This window comes from Lycorma delicatula, chromosome 7, assembly GCF_047948215.1.
Source record: "Lycorma delicatula isolate Av1 chromosome 7, ASM4794821v1, whole genome shotgun sequence".
NCBI classification, from domain to species: Eukaryota; Metazoa; Arthropoda; class Insecta; order Hemiptera; family Fulgoridae; genus Lycorma; species Lycorma delicatula.
In genome coordinates, this window is record NC_134461.1 from 98843515 (window position 1) to 98862926 (window position 19412).

General features: G+C 28.7%; 2 protein-coding genes across 6 annotated transcripts in view; one reads left to right on the plus strand and one right to left on the minus strand.

Moving 5' to 3' along the window:
- Positions 1 to 10817, plus strand: part of LOC142327995 (uncharacterized) — a 27969-nt gene extending 17152 nt beyond the window's left edge. The window contains exon 5 of one of the 5 annotated variants that reach the window (XR_012757141.1): positions 10536 to 10817. The gene's annotated coding sequence lies outside the window, so the exon portion shown is untranslated. Of the gene's footprint in view, positions 1 to 3; positions 647 to 864; positions 1000 to 4132; positions 4729 to 10535 lie in introns of those variants that run through there. The other 4 variants (XR_012757143.1, XR_012757139.1, XR_012757142.1 and 1 more) reach the window with 4 other exon arrangements.
- On the minus strand, positions 2816 to 18421 carry LOC142328350 (dehydrogenase/reductase SDR family member 7-like). The gene is made up of 4 exons (XM_075372057.1): positions 18401 to 18421; positions 16925 to 17164; positions 8434 to 8553; positions 2816 to 3003 (listed from the first exon to the last, which is right to left on the minus strand). Exons 1-4 carry the CDS (start codon positions 18419 to 18421, stop codon positions 2833 to 2835), a joined length of 552 nt encoding a protein of 183 aa, XP_075228172.1. The 3' UTR covers positions 2816 to 2832.
- Between the last annotated feature and the right edge of the window lie 991 nt (positions 18422 to 19412).

Consider the following 19412-nt stretch of genomic DNA (forward strand, 5'->3'; position numbering starts at 1 on the left):
TAGAGATATCATCATAATGTGAATTAAGACAAACTTGAGATACAAATAAAACAAATACATTTTGTTTAAAAAAGCACAACCAGTTACATGACTCATTTGCTATACAGGCTGATTAAGTAAAAAAAATTACAGTTTATTAGATGATAAATAAGTAACATATAATTATTAATTTCATGTCTTGATTTTTTGTTACATGGCTTAATTCATTTAGTTCTACATTTGAAGATTTATTCTGTTTATAAATATTTGTAAATAGAAGTGCAGCTTTTTCATTTTTGTCCTATGTTTTGTATTTTAAATGACTTCACTACTTTATATTTATAGATTAAATACAGTGTTTTAATATGTTGTTAGTGGTGATTTTTGGAAAAACTTTTCATTTCCATGGAAATGAGTGGCTGATTAACATTGTTTAATAAATAGCATATAAGTATGTGTTTTATTACATAATCATAGTTTTATTACATAATCAGTAACAGCCGATTAGTCTACATATTATTACAGAGGATATCTATTTCAGTATCTAATAAAGAAATAAATTATTAATTTAATAATATATAAACTCAGGATTAAATAAATAACTAATAAATATAAGATGTGAATTTGTATTGCATTATGTGCATTGATTTGAATAAACAATAGTCGTACCGTACACATACTGTCTTTAATCGAGTAATATTATAAACCTGTACTCATTAGGCAGCAAGATATACAGCTATGCTGTTCATCAGATCTGTGCCAATTCGGCTTGAACAAGTTATACTACTTATGAGATATCGTTGGAAAACTCTCAATGAGAGCTTATTACTGCAGTTAGGGAAAAATCCAGAATCCTAATCCTTTTGGGATTTTTGTCTTTTTTAGGCACATTTGGTTCAGTCGATTGCAATCAAGACAGGAGGTGCACAACTAGATGTTACAACAGTTCCAAATCCAAAATATCAACATGCTATGGCTAATCATTTTTAAGTTATGCGAGCGAGATACATACATTCGAGGTCTGTGAATAAAAAGTAATGAGACTAGTTTTTTTTAGCAGCCAGAGTGGCAACATTGTAAAGTCACTAGTTACCATATAGTTATATGAACAGCTGATTTATATTAGGTATTAATATTTTTGGTCTGTTTTTGCCATATGAGAAGTAAACAAACTTTTCTTGAAACGAGTTTTTGTTGTGTGTTACAAAAATTAGTGATACCAATTATGAGCAATATGAGCAATCCAGTTTTGGGTTAAACTCTGTGAGAATGCTACTGAAACTTTTTCAAAATTGAAAAGGGCATATGGAGATGACGCCCTGTCATGAGCCAAGTATTTAGGTGGTTTAAAGCATTTTCAGATGGATGGTTATCAGTTACGCACAATCTACGCTCTAGAAGACCGTTAATGCCAAAAAGTGACGACAAGGAATTGGATATGAAAAAAGTTTGTGCAAAATTTATCCCAATAAACCTCTCTGTTGAACAGAAACAACAGGGTGGAAGTGTGCCGCAATCTTCTAGGGAGAATTGAAACTGATCCTGATTTTCTAAAAAATGTTGTTACTGGTGATGAATCTTGGATATTTGAGTATGCCAGAACAAGGAGTGACACACTTCAAATTCACCATGTCCCAAAAAAGCAAAAATTAGCAAATCAAAACCATACTAATTTGTTTCTTTGATAGTAATGACATTGTCCATAAGGAGTTTTTGCCTACAGGACAGACTGTAAATCAATATGTTTACAGAGGAATTCTTGACAGACTGTGAAAAACAGTTCCCTGCGTGAGACCAGCCATCAAAGACAATTGGATGTTGAATTATGATAATGCATCTTGTCACACACCACTCTCAATTAATGAGTTTTTGGCAAAGAAAAACATTCCTGTAGTTCCTCTATCACCTTATTTACCTGACTTGAGTCCCTGCAACTTTTTCCTGTTCCTGACTTTAAAAAAACATTTCAAAGGACACCATTTTTGGAACAATAGAAAACATTAAAAAAAATTTAATTGACCATCTGAAGGATATTCCGGTTTCTGAGTTCCAACACTGCTATGAAGAGTGGGAAAACTGTTTAAGCATTGTGTGGCTTCCCAAGGGAACTACTTTGAGAGTCCATGTATAACTGGATTGTAAATAAAAAGTTTTTTGAACCAGTCTTATTACTTTATTTACAGACCTTGTACATATGTTCGTACAAACGTCAAGGTGAAACTAGTCAAAATGGATTCAGGCATGGTCAATATGGATATTTCCAATGAAATCAGAAAACTGAAATTTTTCGTGATCACAATACTTCCTTTACTTCGTACAAGGAAGTAAAAAACAAACAAAAAAATAATCAAAAAACAAAAGATGAAAATAACCAGCAGTTTTTTTGTTTTTTTTTTATTATTTTAAATGTAATTTATTTATTATTTTTTTATAAAAATAAAACTACAAATTATATGTCTAGCAGATGCCTTCATACAAAGATATTTATTTTTCCTGTGTTTGGAAACTCGTACACTGAATTCTTATATGCTATCATTTATGAGTAAAAAATGATTAAGAGCAGCAGTGGTATTAAAGAATGATAAATATCCCATTGTTTTTATTATAACTGACATTGATGTATTTTTATACCATGTACTTTATAATGTATTTATAGATAATATAAAATTTTATGTAATATATTTCTAAAGTTTAATTTACTAACTCATAGAATCAAAATGTTAACTTGAATTAAAAAATAACAAAACACAATGCTAACCTCAAAATCTACATTACAAAATTAATTTAAGCCCCAGAGAACATGGTAGGTCAATGGATAAGTGATTCAAACAAAAATATAATTTACAGAATAACTTACTGTCTTGTGATAAAAGGGAAGTTGACAAGTATATAACATAAAGGTAATAATGGGAATAACGCAATCCACACTTCATCCAATTTATTTGCAATAGCAACTGCTGATAAATAGGCACATCTCTCTGCTGTCATACGTCTGTCTGTTGGTGATACCTTCTGTCCAAATTTCTGAAAAAAAAAAGAAGTGCATTATTAAATAATGTAGAAAACTAGAACCAATATTTGTTTACATCATGACAACGAATCTGTGTTAACCAAAGTGCTATGACCAAATATAATATTTGATTTTGAAGAAAATTTATTATGCACAAGACACATTTTAATTAAAATTTTATTTATTTTAATCTTTTCCTTCATTTTAATTCTTTTTTTTTTGTTTAGTTTAATTTTATCTTGGATAATTAAATTCTACATAACAAAAATTATATAAGGGAGGGAAAATTCCCCTCCCACAACAAGAGAATATTTTATTAACATTTTACTGCCTGAAAACTGCTCAAAAAAAAAAAAAAGGGAGCAGCAATAAACCATAAAAAGAGTACTTCTGTAAAGTACAACAAGTGTTTGCAAAAATAGTAATGCTATTATCAGTAGAATCTATGGTGATAAAAATTATAGATTCATTTTTAAAAAATAAAAAAATGGGGCATCCATTATTACAGATGATCCTTACGAATTCAATAATTGTTGATCTCCATGGTAATGATAGTGTCTCTGTCTTTCTCTGACCGATTGTTTTTAACAATATTATTAGGATAAATATAATACAAACATTAACACTATAATATAATACTGTATTAACACAATACAATATAGAAGAATGAATCATTTTTTTATTTTTTAATAAAAAGATTTAGATATCTAAATCTAAAATACTACAAATCATATGTCTAACAGTAACATTCATGTGTTTATATAAAAGCATTAGCTGTGGTAGCTATGAAAGCAGTTTCACCCATCCCTTGTTCAAAGAAATATGAATGATGAAGTCACTTTCTTAAATGACATTAATATATTGCAGGTGAACTGACATAAGTCAAGACACAAGTCACTCCCAAAAATATTCAATAAGAAAATTAACCTTATATTAGACTTACTAAGAAAAGTGTGTAGTAAAGAAATTTTGATAAATTTCTTTACTCATTAAGCCAAATATGTAGTTGCATATCATGCTCACAAAAATGTAGGTGATATTCTGCTGTACAAGTAGTAATTTAATTTGTTCACCATAAGGCTAATTTTCTGAACATCATCATTCCAAAGAAAGTAACTCTGACTGGTACCTCTTGTTTTTCAGATACTTTACAAGCATCTCAACCACGAGAGAAACTGGGACAGACTGTACAGTAACAAATAATATAATTTCTATTGTGAAACAATGTGTTATATACACAGCTTCAACTTTCTAACATAGGAAATAACAATATATAAATACAGTATAATAAAATAATAATTATTATGATTGTTCAGATTTGATGAAGTGTATTTATTTTTTATTGTGCTAATGGTTGTGTGAGTCCCTAAAGAACATACTAACTTAAGTTAGATTTTCTAAATTATTCAACAAGTGAACATTAAACATACTTAAATGAATTATGTAAACATAAAATAACTTAATCTAATTTGTGTTAATATAATGTAAATAATTATGAAGTTTCAATATAATTATTGTATAATTGTTGACATAAATTATGAATAAACATTAAACATAAGAATAATCTGATTCAAATAAACAAATATCTAATCAACAAACAACGTCTCTTTATTAATACATTCGGCACCTTAAAGTACGATGCATTAGCTAATCAATATACCATGATTCATACATAGAAAATTGTTCCTCCGGGCTGGATAATAATTAAAGGGATAATCTGACAAAGATATTTTACAGACTTAACTATCAAATGTGGACACAGTGCTGTTATTGTTAAACACCACATCTAAGCATATGTATATTATGTAGCAAACATGTAAGCCAATACACTACTATTACTCAAAACACATAGCTAGCTAACTACTATTACTCATTATTCTTACAAAATGATTAACAACTAGGAAAATATACAAAATCTTATTAACTTAAAAGGACTTATTAACTTGAAGGAAAAAAACATACAGTGATGAAATCACCATATGAAAATTTATTAATAATTTTCACCCTGATTTTAATGAAAGGTACTCAACAGAAATCAAATTGAGGATTTAGAAGAACTGTTGCAAAAATACGAAGACAGTACAGTCTAAGACTGAACAGTTAGATTCTGATGAAAATGTTGCTAACAATAACATTTAGATAGAGGACAACTTACTCTACAATGTAGAATAAATCACTAATTAGTTGTTGTTTTTCCACTCGAGATAAAACTCACACTTTAATTAATCCCATTCAATTCCCAGAGTTTAGTAGACATATTTATTTTAGTATGTTTATTGTTTCGATTCATGGTAAGAGTGACCTCTCCAAAAATTATACTATGTTTATTCTTCGTTAAAAGGGTTCTGCATCAAATGATAAAGAATCTATCTATTACAAATGATAATTCTTTAGTAGCAATCCATTTGTTAAAATACAGATGTAATAACAAACTACTCATAACCATTCACCACATATAAAATATGGTACCCATTTATTCAATTCAAAGAGTCTATTAACAGTATATAATTTTATTAATGTAATTTTTACATTTGTAAATTTCAACATTTAGTCTAATTGCTTGAAATCAGAAGACATTAACTTGAAAATATAGCTATTAAATCACATTTTGAATTTATATCTCATTTGTCACCCAACAGCTTATCTAATTTTAATTTCACAACAATGGGTAATCAAGACGACCCACAACAATTTTATAATAAATCTTAGAAAAAAATTATTACTTCATACTTAAATTTTACTTCAAAACAATGTCTTGCATTATGTGCAGATTAAATCATCTTTCACATAAATGTGATAAGTTTCTTGAATTACATATCAGTAAGTGCAAAGAAATTCTTGATATGCAACATTTGTTTCAATTACCTTTGCCCTGGTTATCTTATCAAGGATTGTCCCTGTTTGTAGGATTTGTAAGAAAAAATGTTATCAATTCACAAGACAATACTGACATTAAAACTGATATTAATGCACATTGCTCTCTAAAACTGTAAACAAATAGAAATTGTCTTTTATCTATTGTCTTAAGTAACACAAAGGACAGTCTTGGTAATAACATCATTTGTTAAAGTACTGCTAAGCAAAGTGAATTTTTACACTGCCAAGTTCGCAAATAAAATGGGGCTTAAACTCATAGAGAATAATCTATCAATGAGAATTTGTGCTGTTAGTCTGCATATATTGTCCCATTAGAATCATTAGAATCTAATGGAACATTACATTAGAATCCTGTTTTGCAAACTATGATTTTAATGTACAATGTAATGTGCCGTATTACAAAACCTACCATCTGACTTCTTTCATATAATAAGCCATTTTAACCTGCTCAAAAATTTATTTCTAGCCAAACCAAATTTCAGCATTCCATCCAAAATTAATATTTTAACTGGTGCTCAGTTCTTTCTTGATTCATAAAAGTGAATAAATTCATACGCAGATATCAATAAACAATAATACAAGAAACAGTATTCGGTTACATACTGGCTAGAAACCTACCCATTAACAACCAGTTTAACAGACTCTTCTTTTGTACCTGAGACAAACCTTGATGATTCTCTAAATAATGTGAAAAAAAATTTTTAAATAACAAGCTAAATTCAAAAGGAAGAGATCTCTATACTTACTTAAGTTTAGTAAACAATATATTAATATTTCTAGAGCAATTAAGAAAAAAATATTACTATCAATTCTTTTCAAATACATAGTTTTGCTGATTCATCACTAAAGGGTTGTACATATGTCAGAATTATCTATTCCAATGAAGAAATTTCATTGAAATTATGTGCTTACAAACCCATTTAGCTAATCAAGTAATTAAATCCTTAAATACGCACACAAACAAGATTCATTTATACACAGATTCTATGGCAGCACTTAACTGGATTCAATGTGAATTCTCAAGGTAGAAGGTATTTATTGCCATTCGAGTTTCAGAAATACAACACTTTTATTTTAATGCCAAATGGCATCACATTAATTCATCTAACAATCCTGATGATATTCAGTCTCAAGGTTGTTATCCTGAAAAGTTACAAAAACTTAATCTTTAGTGTCGTAAACCTCTTTGGTTATGTCAACACCCAATTCTTTGTGATAATAAAGATAACTTCTCGTCTAATGAATTTATTCTACCACCCGATAGTGATTTTGAAAAATGTAAAGATATTCAGCTCTTGTTTACTACTACATTAACTAATGACATTGTTGAAAACTTTTCGTCACCCCCTAAATTAACCTGAACCTTTTGTTACTGCCTTAGATTTAACAATAAAACTAGGCCGAAATAAATCTTAAATTATCTAACATACCCATTGATTCAACAATACATTCTTTAATTATTTCTACATCACTAAATAGTTTACCTCTTTTTCCAAGTACATGTGCTATTTTGTAAGCGACATCAACTGTAGTGGTATTTTTCTTTAGAAAAGCACTAAATACGCCAGTTGATGATGCTTTTCATTTTTCAATTTTTGAAGTGCAGCTTGTTGAGATTTACCTTCTAAAATTGAAATACTTATGTTCTTTGTGAGTCAAGTAGTGTTTATTTGCATTTGCTTTTTTCAAAGTAGTTAAAACTGTACTGCACAATAAACACACAATTTTATCTTTCACAAAAATAAATAAAAAATCAAACTCCCAATCCACAATAAATGTTCTGTTTTCGTCATTTAATTTTCTTCTCTTACAATTTGACATGATGGAGAAAAAATGAATATCAAATAATATCTTTAAGAAAACATATACTTGCTAGAAATACAATAAAACCGTGTATTAGTAAAACGGTAACAACTAGATTTTCACAATGGACAGTACAATATGAGACGAGGCTGTTACAAGTACGCACAGATAATTACAGATTGCCAATTCTGAAACATACAAGGGAATGCTGAGGGGTGCAGGGCAGAGGGAAAAAAATAGGTAGTATATTTCAGGCACATACAGATTTGTTTATACTGAGCTCGATGGCAGCGACAGCTTTATTTTGCACCTAATCCAGGTTATTTCATATGAAACAAATTGAAAAACACTTTAAATACATTTTTCTAACTCTCAGGCCATGAAGGATGGAAAATTAGAGAAAATGTATTTAAAGGCAATGAAATTTGTTACAATACAAAATAAACCTTGGGAAAACAATTACAAAATATATCATTAAGGTTTTTAATTATTAAAGACATAACAAAATGTTATAAAGATGCATAATTAAAAACCAGAAAAACAAAAATTATAACATCTAACTTATTATTACGGAAATTATATTATTATTACGGACTACTTATTTATAATTATAATACTTATTACGAACTTATTATTACGGACTATTACCAACAGTAGTCACTGAAACTAACATTCATACCGTTCTTTATTTAATTCTATTAATTTTCAATTTGTTGTAATCTATATAGTATATAAGAAAAAAGTTATTGAAATAAATGTAATACCTCTCCAGGAGCTGCTGTGAATGCTTCATTAAGAAAGTTACTGAACACTGGACCAGGACAAAGTAATGTTACTTCCAAATTAGATCCCATCTTTTCATTTCTCAGACTATTAAAGTAACCCTGAAAAAATAACCAAAAAAATAAAAAACTGTAAATATACATTTAAAAAATCAAATACAATTAAACTCAATCATGGAAGAAAAAACTTTTTTTTTATAAATAAATATTCCTTGCTCAAGACATATTTTATAATAATAACACCTCTTTATTAAAGATATAGAAAGCTTTTAAAAGGTTTTTTCCTATATTACCACAAGGATCAAGATAAAATTAAACATGGGGTTAATTTATATTACAGGAGAATTAAAAACAATAATCAAAAACTATAATAGCAATAAAATCTTCTAAAATAAGTACACAATTAAGTAATCACCGATTGCAATCAAAATATTTCCCATAATTAAAAACAAAGTTAGAAATAAACTATTAATATTTTAATTCACTTAAATTAAAAATGAATATATGAATTTCAAAATAAAAAATATGTGTAAAAATATACAAAGACAGTACAATCATAAAATGACTATTAAAAAAGTAGATAGACTATCCGGTACCTTAACATGCTGTTTTTTATGGTTCCACCTTCAAAAACATTTAAATTTATGTAGCAAAAATTAAATACAAAAAAAATCATTTTCAACTGTAAATTCATATATAATTAATTTTACCTTTATTAAAATTACAAGACTTATATAAGTGAAACATTTCCAACATTCAATTTTTATTTATTATTTTTCTTATTATTACTACAATTATTGGTATACTGTTCAGGTAACTTTCCACATAATTAAAATTATTTTTCTCTTGTTTACCTGACTAGCATAATTAGAATGGATGTAGTTAAACTTCTTTTAAAGCACTTTTTATGTTCTTTACATCTTATAATAAATTCTTTTTTGTAATGCCAACTGCAGTTGCTGTTTGAGTGATTAAATAATGTTAAAACACGAACAACTCATTGACAGAGATCTAGAAATTATGTCAAAAGGAGATTAAATAAAAAAAAACTAGTGGGTAAGAGGAAATAATTTAGACAAGAGAGGAGACTTAAATAATAGAAAATCTTGGATAACAAAAAATATTTACAGAGTTTTTAAAATTAATGGATGAACTAAGAAACTGTAATAAATCTTATTATGATGAAGGCAGGAAATCAAATAGGCACATCAGTAATAAAGTTATTAGTAAGTGCAAAATAACCATGGAAATTGGTGATGCGCAGATGTAGTGAGATGTACTATGAATATGTAACACACCAATTTAAAAAGAGGAGTACTAAGGCAAACAGATGTAATTATACTAGGAAATAACCACGTTCTTTAAAGTCAGCAAGTTTAAAAAAAAACATTTAAATTACACAGTAACATACTTTTAAGGTACTTACACTTTTAAAAATTACTATTATAATAGTTAACATAGATATTTTTTCAATGGATTTACATCATGTTTCTAGAAAGAACACGAAAGATGAAAAATTTTCACATTACACCAGAAATGCTTTAAAAACCAATACTATTAATTAGAAAAATGGAAGAATATACAGTAAGTCAACATCTTGAAAGCAGAAATTTTGTGCAGGTTGGAGTAGTATTTTAGATTAAGTCAGGGAAACTAGTTGATTTAAAAACCAAAAGGTCGTTTTTTACTACCAGTGTGGAATATTGTTATTCTTCACTGGTCCATCCATTCATTAAAAATTCTCTTCTTGTAACCATCAGTAGATTTATCAGTCCACACACAACTCTTTACATACATTGAGTGAAAATGTAAGAGTATTAGAAAATATGATTAGCCTACCTTCCCTCCTGTAATCTCGAATTCTGTTCAAATATGCAATTCATTTAAAATGTATATCATATCTTTCCAAAAAAAATTTGTTGCAGCCCATTTGAATTCCACGCTGCTTTAAATTTTGGTCAGTGTTTCATAAGGCATTAAATTTCATCCAGATAGTCTAGTTTCAAAATTCTTTAACACTTTTAAAGTAGACTGTCTATGATGAGTTTTATGTTAAGTAATATTTTCCTTAAATTTTTTTTCAGCTTAAAAGAAGGGGTAATAGCTAAGACGAGTAAGAAGATGAAGGATGAATTTCAGATCGTTCTTCGTCAAAAGAGGTCGAGACTGAAAGTTCGTAATATACGTGAAACAAAAAGAGATTAGTTGTTGCTAATGACAAACAGACTATTAAAGTTTTCTCAGACTCCTTCAAAGTCAGTAAATCTGACTGAAAGTCGAACCCAAAAGGAGGAGGTGTCCGATGGTCATAGTTTATGCCAGTGATTCCCAAAGTGTGCGCTGCATTGCCCCAGGGATCCATGGCCTTTCACAGGGGCATCGCAAAATATTGTAAAAGCTTCATAATTAATTGAACCAAGACATTTATAATTATTAATTTAATGTTAATAAAGTAAAAAAAAAGTTAAATAATGAAGATGCATGAGTCTTATTTATTTTTATCTCTTACTTATGAGTGAGTAGTCATACTTTTATTTAGGGCATGGCATCATGGAAAAATTTTAATTGAAAAAGGCTGACATGACTTGGAAAAGTTTGGGAAGCACTGGATTATGACATAGATTGACGACTTTCTGAGGAGTTGATGACTCTCATAAGACAGCAAAATATTCAGATGACAAAGGCGGTCTTCAAGCCCAATGGTCTAACATATATCTTGAGGCAAGCAAAATGAGACTGATCATCAAACTACTACTCTTAGAAAACTTAGTATATATTTTTAAGGTTTTGAAACCTTTTAACTTGATAGATTCATCTTTTTCACAGGTAGTGAATAAGACATTTTTCTCAAATAATTCCATTAATTTTTGTATTTTTAATTCTAATCTCCTACTTAATCTTTTCTCTACTCTAATTTTTAGTTGATTTTAAATTTTGAAGGATAGATATTCTGAAACAAAGCAGAGTCTGCTCTTTTAATTCCAGTGGAACTAGTACCAGTTTTAGTATCATGTTCCAGTGGTACTAGTAAAGTAATTATGATTTCTGCCATTAGATTAGATTACTGTTTTAAACATTATTGTCTGTGTGTTTGGACGCAGACACATATCATGATAGTGCTACTTAACATTACATTATTTATTAGGCATTATTTATATTAATTAATTAATTGATGTCATTTTAATTTCTATGTTTAATAATTAAACATCAGTTTTTCTTCTGTTTAATAAATAATAAATAATTATTTCTACCTTTTGCCTTGTTTTCTTAGTCAATGAACTTTCAAAACAAACATGATGAAAATATATTGTACTAAGAAAAATATATACAAGTAAATAAAGTATAAATTTCTTTCATCAATTGTTTTGGTTTAAGTAATTATATTATCACAAACAGAGACGTGGGAGTCACAGAATTATGAGTTAAAAGTTTAAAACAGGTGTGTAATTATAGGCATTATGTAATTTGTAGAAGTGTTATTAACAATAAAAACAAATATTCTTTGTTGTTTGCAATAGAAATTGCAACATCTGTTACTTAAAAGTAGTTGCGTTAAGTTGTCAAATGAATGCGGAAAACCTCTTTGCAGTCAAATGCATCGTCTCACGTTTAACATTATTAAGCTCATAAACAAAGGAAAAATGGATTATTGGTGTCTCTTGTGAAAGTGATGGAATGTACTACTGGAATGCTAAAAAACAAAACCAAATAAAAAATAATCCAACACAATTAAAAATATTAATTTACATTACTGTATTCATAAATGAAATACATTTAACCTGCAATTAATTACAAGTTTTTTTTTTTGCTGGTCTATAGTAACTGACATCACGAAAATCGGGTATGAAGCAAAGGCTAATGGTTTTAAAATTCAAACCATTAACAAAAAAGAAAACAAAAGAAAAAAAATAAATGTACTCCTAATAATAAATATGAAACAGATGATTTCAACAGGTGTTTTATTAGAAGAAAATCTCTTAAATATTTTGAATTCTGTAAAGAAATACCTATTACATGAAAATACAAAATTTTTGTCAAGTGGAACTGAATTTTACTGCTAATAAGGAACATTAAGGAAAATTATAAAATCTATGAGTTTTTAATTCAGGAAGTGTAAAAATAGTAGACTGATTTTGTGTGAATGAGAGGTGATGTAATCGTGAAACGTGCATTTTTTCTTAGGTATCTGAGAAAAAATCGAACTACTGAGCAAAAAAGACTGCAGTCAAATACTTAGATGAAACTTAGGTGCACACACATTATACAGTAAAAAAGTGCAGGGAAATTGTCGATGTACCTGGTGTTTTTGTTAATAGTGGTGCTGGTGACAGTTTAATTGTGGCTCATACGATTGGGGACATGCGATTCATAGATGGTGCTTTTTTAATATACAATTCCAAGAGTAAAATAGAAGATTATCATAAAGAGATGAACACTGAACATTTTTTGAAGTATATTGGAAAGTAAGTTATCCCAGGAATACCGACAAATTGTATTTTAGTCATGGATAATTCAGCTCACCATAATAAACAAAAAAATAAACTCCATCATCTAATTCATTGAAAAAAGATATTCAAGAATAGCTTCAAAAAAATAAAACTAACTACAATCCAAATCTAACAAAATAAGAACTTTTAGAAATTGTGAAACTACACCGCCCAGAACCACAATATGAATTAGACAAAATATTAAATAACAAGGAAATTACAGTGCTTAGATTGCCACCTTACCACCCAGATTTTAACCTAATTATATTTATTTGGAATCACAATATGTTCCACATGTCATTAACAGATCTGAGAACTGTTACAATAGATGCAATTTCGTCAATTACTGCTGAAGGTTGGTAAAGATCAGTGTCAAAAGTTCAGGAGGTAATGGATTCTTACTGGAAAAGAGATGCGTCAATGAAAGATGTCATTGAAAGCATAATTACAGTTGATAGACAATTATGAGACATCAGGTAGTAAAGATGAATTGAAAATTAATTCTGGTGGAAATGAAACTGAGTGAAGCTCAGAAGTTGAGGGTTGATGCCTTATCAAGAAAATAGTTCTATGAAAACTGCAGACGAAACTGCTTAACAATTGCATTAAGGTAGTATTGATTGTTTAATGATTTTAAATTAATATAAAAACATTATTTTATTTTTTATTCTGCAGATATATCCAACTTGTGATTCCATAGGCCTATATGTACAAATTATTACTATTAGCTTTGAATATAATGCTGTGAACTACGGTACAGTTTTAGTGAAAACATTTACTTAACTAAATTATTGTAATTAATTTCAGGTTAATTTATTTCATCTATGAATAGAGTAATGTAAATTCAAATTTTTAATTGAGTTATTTCTGTAATGAGAAAAAAACTACAGGTTCTAAAAAATACAATAATTTATTTTAAACAGACAACATTTCTTGTTTAGAACAGATTGACAACCATGTCACTTTGTTCAATAGGATAAACCCAGACTGTATTGTTGTGTTATATCTCCTTCACTATCTATAACCAAACAAAACAACAGTGCTGCAGTCCACGAATATGAACTTTGCCTTGTTTACTTGAAATCTGTAATTATTTTCTATATTTAAAGAGTAAATATATCTTTAACTACTTAATATTTTAAAGCTGGATTTATTTATTCCACTATTATCAAAACATTATTAATTTATTTAACCCATCATTTTATTTTGTAGATTTATTTGTTATATTGTTTGATTTACTTTGATAATTATTATTTTCTTGGTAATACATCTATAGCTGCTGCAACAGCTACAGCTATAAGGGATATTATAGTAGTAGGTCAAATGTTGGGTGTAGGCGTTTTTGAAAATCTTGATGTTTCATGACCTAATCAAAACGCACAAAAAACTGAAGGAAAATGAAGATGTATGTACATTGGTCTGCATTTTTATATAATGGGTGCAAAAAAGAAATCTGGAGTTTTAAATTAAACTTACTGTCTTTAGAATTACAAAAGCATGTATTTTATTACATCAAAGTACAAAGTCTAAAGTATCTTTAATTCTTAATTTAACTGAATATGAGGACCATTTACAGTCCTGCAAACTGATAATCTAACTCATTCCACACTGTGACAAGCATCTCTGCAGGATTCACATCCACATCTGCTGTTATTTTTTGTCACTGATGGTCAAGTAACTGGATTTTTTCAACATATATGATGGTTTTTATACAGCCATAATAAAAGATAAATCCATTATTGTCAAATTGAGACTTTTCAGTGGCTATGCGATGAGCTTCTCTGCCTATCCAGTCTTCTGGGAACCTGTTGTTGAGCACAACTTCTATAACAGTCCGCACAACTTCTACAAGATATGAAGGGGCTCTATCCTTTTGGAAAATTAGGCCCTATATTTTCAACATGTCTAAGCATACAATATATACTATACCCATAATAGTCTGCTCATGGAAAAAATATGCCCCAAAATTTGATACCATACCAGACGATCACTTTTGGACAGTTGTGGACAAATTTTTTACAGATTGTGTGGATTTTCTGAACCCAGTGCTTGACAATCACAACTCCATGAACATGAAATATTGCTTCACCAAAAAATAAAATGCACTGTAGGTAGTTTTCATCAGCAGAATTGAAGTCTAACATGGTTGAATTGGACATTCATTCATTAGGTTTAATTTTATGGAGTAGCTGGAATTTATAAGCACAAAGTTTTAATCAATTGTGAACATCATGGCTAGTGCTTTTAGGAAAATTTAGTTAATGAACTGAATATTAGTTAATGAACTATGAACTGAATATTTTTGGCTTTATTGGAATTCGACTTGTCATGTTTTCAGCACTTGCTTTAGGCCTACTTGGTGAGTGTACTTTCAAAACACTTCTGGTTTTCGAAAACTGTTCACACCACTTATATACACTTTTTGCACTCAGAGAATTTCTGCAATAGACTTGCATATAATTTCTTTGACAGTCACTGATTTTGTTTCTAAATGAACTGAGGAATGGGAATGTAATAAGCTTAATTGTTTTAGAGGTTTTGTTGTATATTTTCAAATCAGAAACTAAAAACTCATTAAAGTTGGAAAAAGTACTTGCTTACAGTAATTTCTATTAAATTTTGGTTCCAATCTGATGAGGAGGGAACAGTTGTAGCCAAAATAATATTTTTTTTTAGATTTTGCTTACTATCTCTGAACCGGATTAATTATTAAGCATAAAATTAGGCCAGTTTATTTCTATGCATGATATCTTAATTGTATGAAATTTCAGATCAGGCTACAAATGCAAACTAATAGAATGTGGAATCGGGTACCTTCAATTTCATATTTTAGTCGTTTTCTTAAAATAGCATTTAAAAGATTTTATATTAAAGTGCAAAATTTAATTAAAATGTTTTCTTAGAATAGAGTATTAATTTTTACGTGAAGTAAACATTACTACACTTGTCTCCCTCTTTCACCTTGTAAATTACTGTGAGAACCTTTAGAAATGCTCTCTAGAAATCTATTTCAAAATCATTTTCTAAATTTGCTATTTATAAACCATTCTCCATTTTGTATTTTAAAATTGATTTGATTGATTTTAAGAATAATAATAGTCTTTAATATTTAAAAGGTCTATGGTGAATTTGAAATAAAAATCTGTCAAGAGCGAAATGGGGAAAGTTATACCCTGTGCCCCAGCTTTTTACATCTTCCATGAATAACAAAAACATTAATATTTTTTATATTTACTTTAGCTACTTTCCTTGTATCGACTGATGAATTTTTAATATTAAAAATATATAGTTATTTCATATCTTGTAAGTATTTAACTGTTTTTGTATTTTATGAATTTACATCAACAGGCATTTAGCATAGCCCTTTCTTTAATTTTAACAAGTACTAAGATTACATATAATACCCAAATATTGATCAATTATATATTTCTGTATTTACAATAAAGGGGATTTAGATTCTTTATAAAATATAAAATAGACATGCATATTCAATAACTATCAAATGAAAAACTTTTTTTCTAATCTTAAACAAAGAATAATCTTCTTTCTTTCATTTTCAGCAAAAAGTGCTTTATTTTTAATTTATACTTAATGGTTCAACCAAACAAATTTATCCATTGGTGGATCCTAATTACAATTTATTTGAACAAAACCATTTATATTGCACTTAGGTCTAAAAATAAATAACTGTAACATCAAGGTTATAAAATGAAAATGCAAGCATATTTTGTAAATTTTTTTTGCATAATAAAATATGATTATTATAAAATTATTAAACATTGTGTTCATAAAACAATGAATTCAAATGATACAAGCAATCATATTATTGTAATTAATAATACAGACGGTGCTGTAACAATATAATAAAATAATGCGAGTAAATATTAAATAAAAGGAATTAAATAAAATAATATAATTTTTTTTAACTTTCATATACATATATATATATCTATGTATGTATACATATAATAATAATAATAACTTACATGAATAGCATATTTAGATCCAGTATATGAAGCTGAAAATGGAGCTGGTACAACACCAACTATACTAGAAGTGACAACTATATGTCCAGATTCTTGTTCATTAAAATATTTAATTGCTAAACATGATAATGACAATACAGAGAACACATTCAAATTGAACATTTGTTTATCGACTTCAATATCAATGTCTTCCCAAACAGCCCTTTGGGATCGCCCAGCATTATTAACAAATATATCTAACTGTAACAAAAACACAATGAAATGCCTGCAAATTACATTTTACATAAATAAATAGAGAGGAAAACTTTATTTTCATTTTATTACTTTTTCACCCTGAAATGATTATAGTTTTACTATATACTGCGAATGGATCTGTGTGTATATAAGATTCACCAACAGGTAGGTAAAGATTCTGGGACCAGTCCAATCGTCAATATTGTCAAATACATGGGTCATTAACTGAACCAACTAATTAAGGATGAAGCTAATCTGCTTCATACATAAAATAATACATGAACATTTTTAACAGATTTTTCTTTTACCTATAATAAATTTAAACCTCCATGTCAGCGATTTATAAAATTTATGATTTGGGAGTTGATAGTTCCTTTTATCAAAAATCTTCAATAAGCACTTCTATCAGTCAGGTATGAATTAAAAATTGTTAAGCATTTATTTTTAAATGACACAAATTACTCAATTAGCAGATACAGATTACTAATAAAGGTAGGTGTAAAGCCTACATACACTAGAACAGTACCTTTTACACAAATCTGTTGACAAATAGTTAACTTCTGGTTTTGACCCTTTAGATAATTGTTGATGCATATCTGGAATATGAAAATGAAATGTTCAATTTGACTAGTCAGGATGGAATTTCAAAACTAATAATTTCCTTAAGCATAAATATTTTCAATATAACTGAAATGAAATAGTAACTTAATATAATGTTTTTTTGATATGTTTATTACAAATTAATGTAGTTTCATTTCACCCTTCAGACATCTATATGATAGTGCGGTTGTAACTGATGTTGACAGATTTCAACAGCCTCTGTACTCTTGATTTCAAGAGTTTGATATTGTTCATATACATTAATGTTTGTCTGATGTAACCGTAAGGTAAAAGACTAAAAGAGTAAAATCAAACAATTATGGGAGTCTTGTCTTTCTCTCACCTTTTCTGAATAAGCACTGTAGAAGTGTCATCAACAAAGTTGCAAACAATGTTGCTGTGGTGAAGAGAAGAATCATATTGTTGAAATATAACAATTTCAATTATAGTTTGGGATACCAACATACAATTACTAACATATCTTGGTAGTCATGTGATGTCAACCAAATTTTTTTTTTACTAAAGATTGAAAATACTTAAACAAGAAGTTCACTCATACCGCAAGCACTCATAACTTTATGAGTGCTGTCACTGACAACACCTACCATATTTTGGTTCAACAAGTTGCCATTTTATACATACATTTACTCTCCTTGAACACATGATAGTAAGCTGTAATACTGCTTGAAAAGAATCTGTTGTGTAATACAGACAGCATTTCATTTTCCAACCTTGATGAAAGAAGATAAATAATGAAAGAAAAAGCTGACAAAAATAAACAATGACAAACAACTGTTCTTTAAACAAAAGATTCTCTTCTCTATTTACTATATGCAGATTAAATCTATACAGTTGCAAGAAATTCAGAAAATTTGGAATATATTTTTCCTGTTCGAGACATCGATACGACGACTCGCCGCCTTATAGCCTAACGGCCTTTGAGGAGTATCATCGTGGTCTTCTCCAAGCTAAACGTCGTGTTACGTTGATGAACCTTTAGCTCCAGTATCCTCCGTGTTTGTGTGTCTTGGAATTCAACCTCTGTCCGTGAAAATCGCTCAACCGGTAGGAACGAATCGTTCCTACGCATTTTTCAATCGCAATTGAAAAATAATTTTTTTCATTTTATATAATTGTATGAAGTTGCTCTGTTATGTTTTGAGCTACTTACTGCTGTCTCACCTTTTGTGACCTATCGGACACCTGTGCCAAAATACCCCATACACAAACAAAACATGAAACGCCTAGAAACTGAAGGATTTGGCTTGGCAAACATTTTTCTGGGGGATTTATTTTTGGGGTTTTTTGGAATTGAGGTCAGGAGATAGTGGAGGCACGGATCGGTGGAGATCCGGGGTGGTTTGTTTTTATAGGCTGAAAACTAAAAGTAAGTTAGTTGCATAATGAATATGAAAAGATACATTGTTGGTACTGAAATTCAAATTAACACAAAAAAAAAGAGAAACATAATAAAAAACTGCAAAACGAGGAGGTAAATTAAAAAAGGAGAATACAATACCGTAAGTTGCACAGGTGTTATTTAATTTTATTAATATAGTAACTTTATTTCAATATATTGTAGAAAATATCAAGATCAAACTTACATGAATCAGAAAACATGTTAATACAGAAAAGAAAAATGCTGGTATCAAAA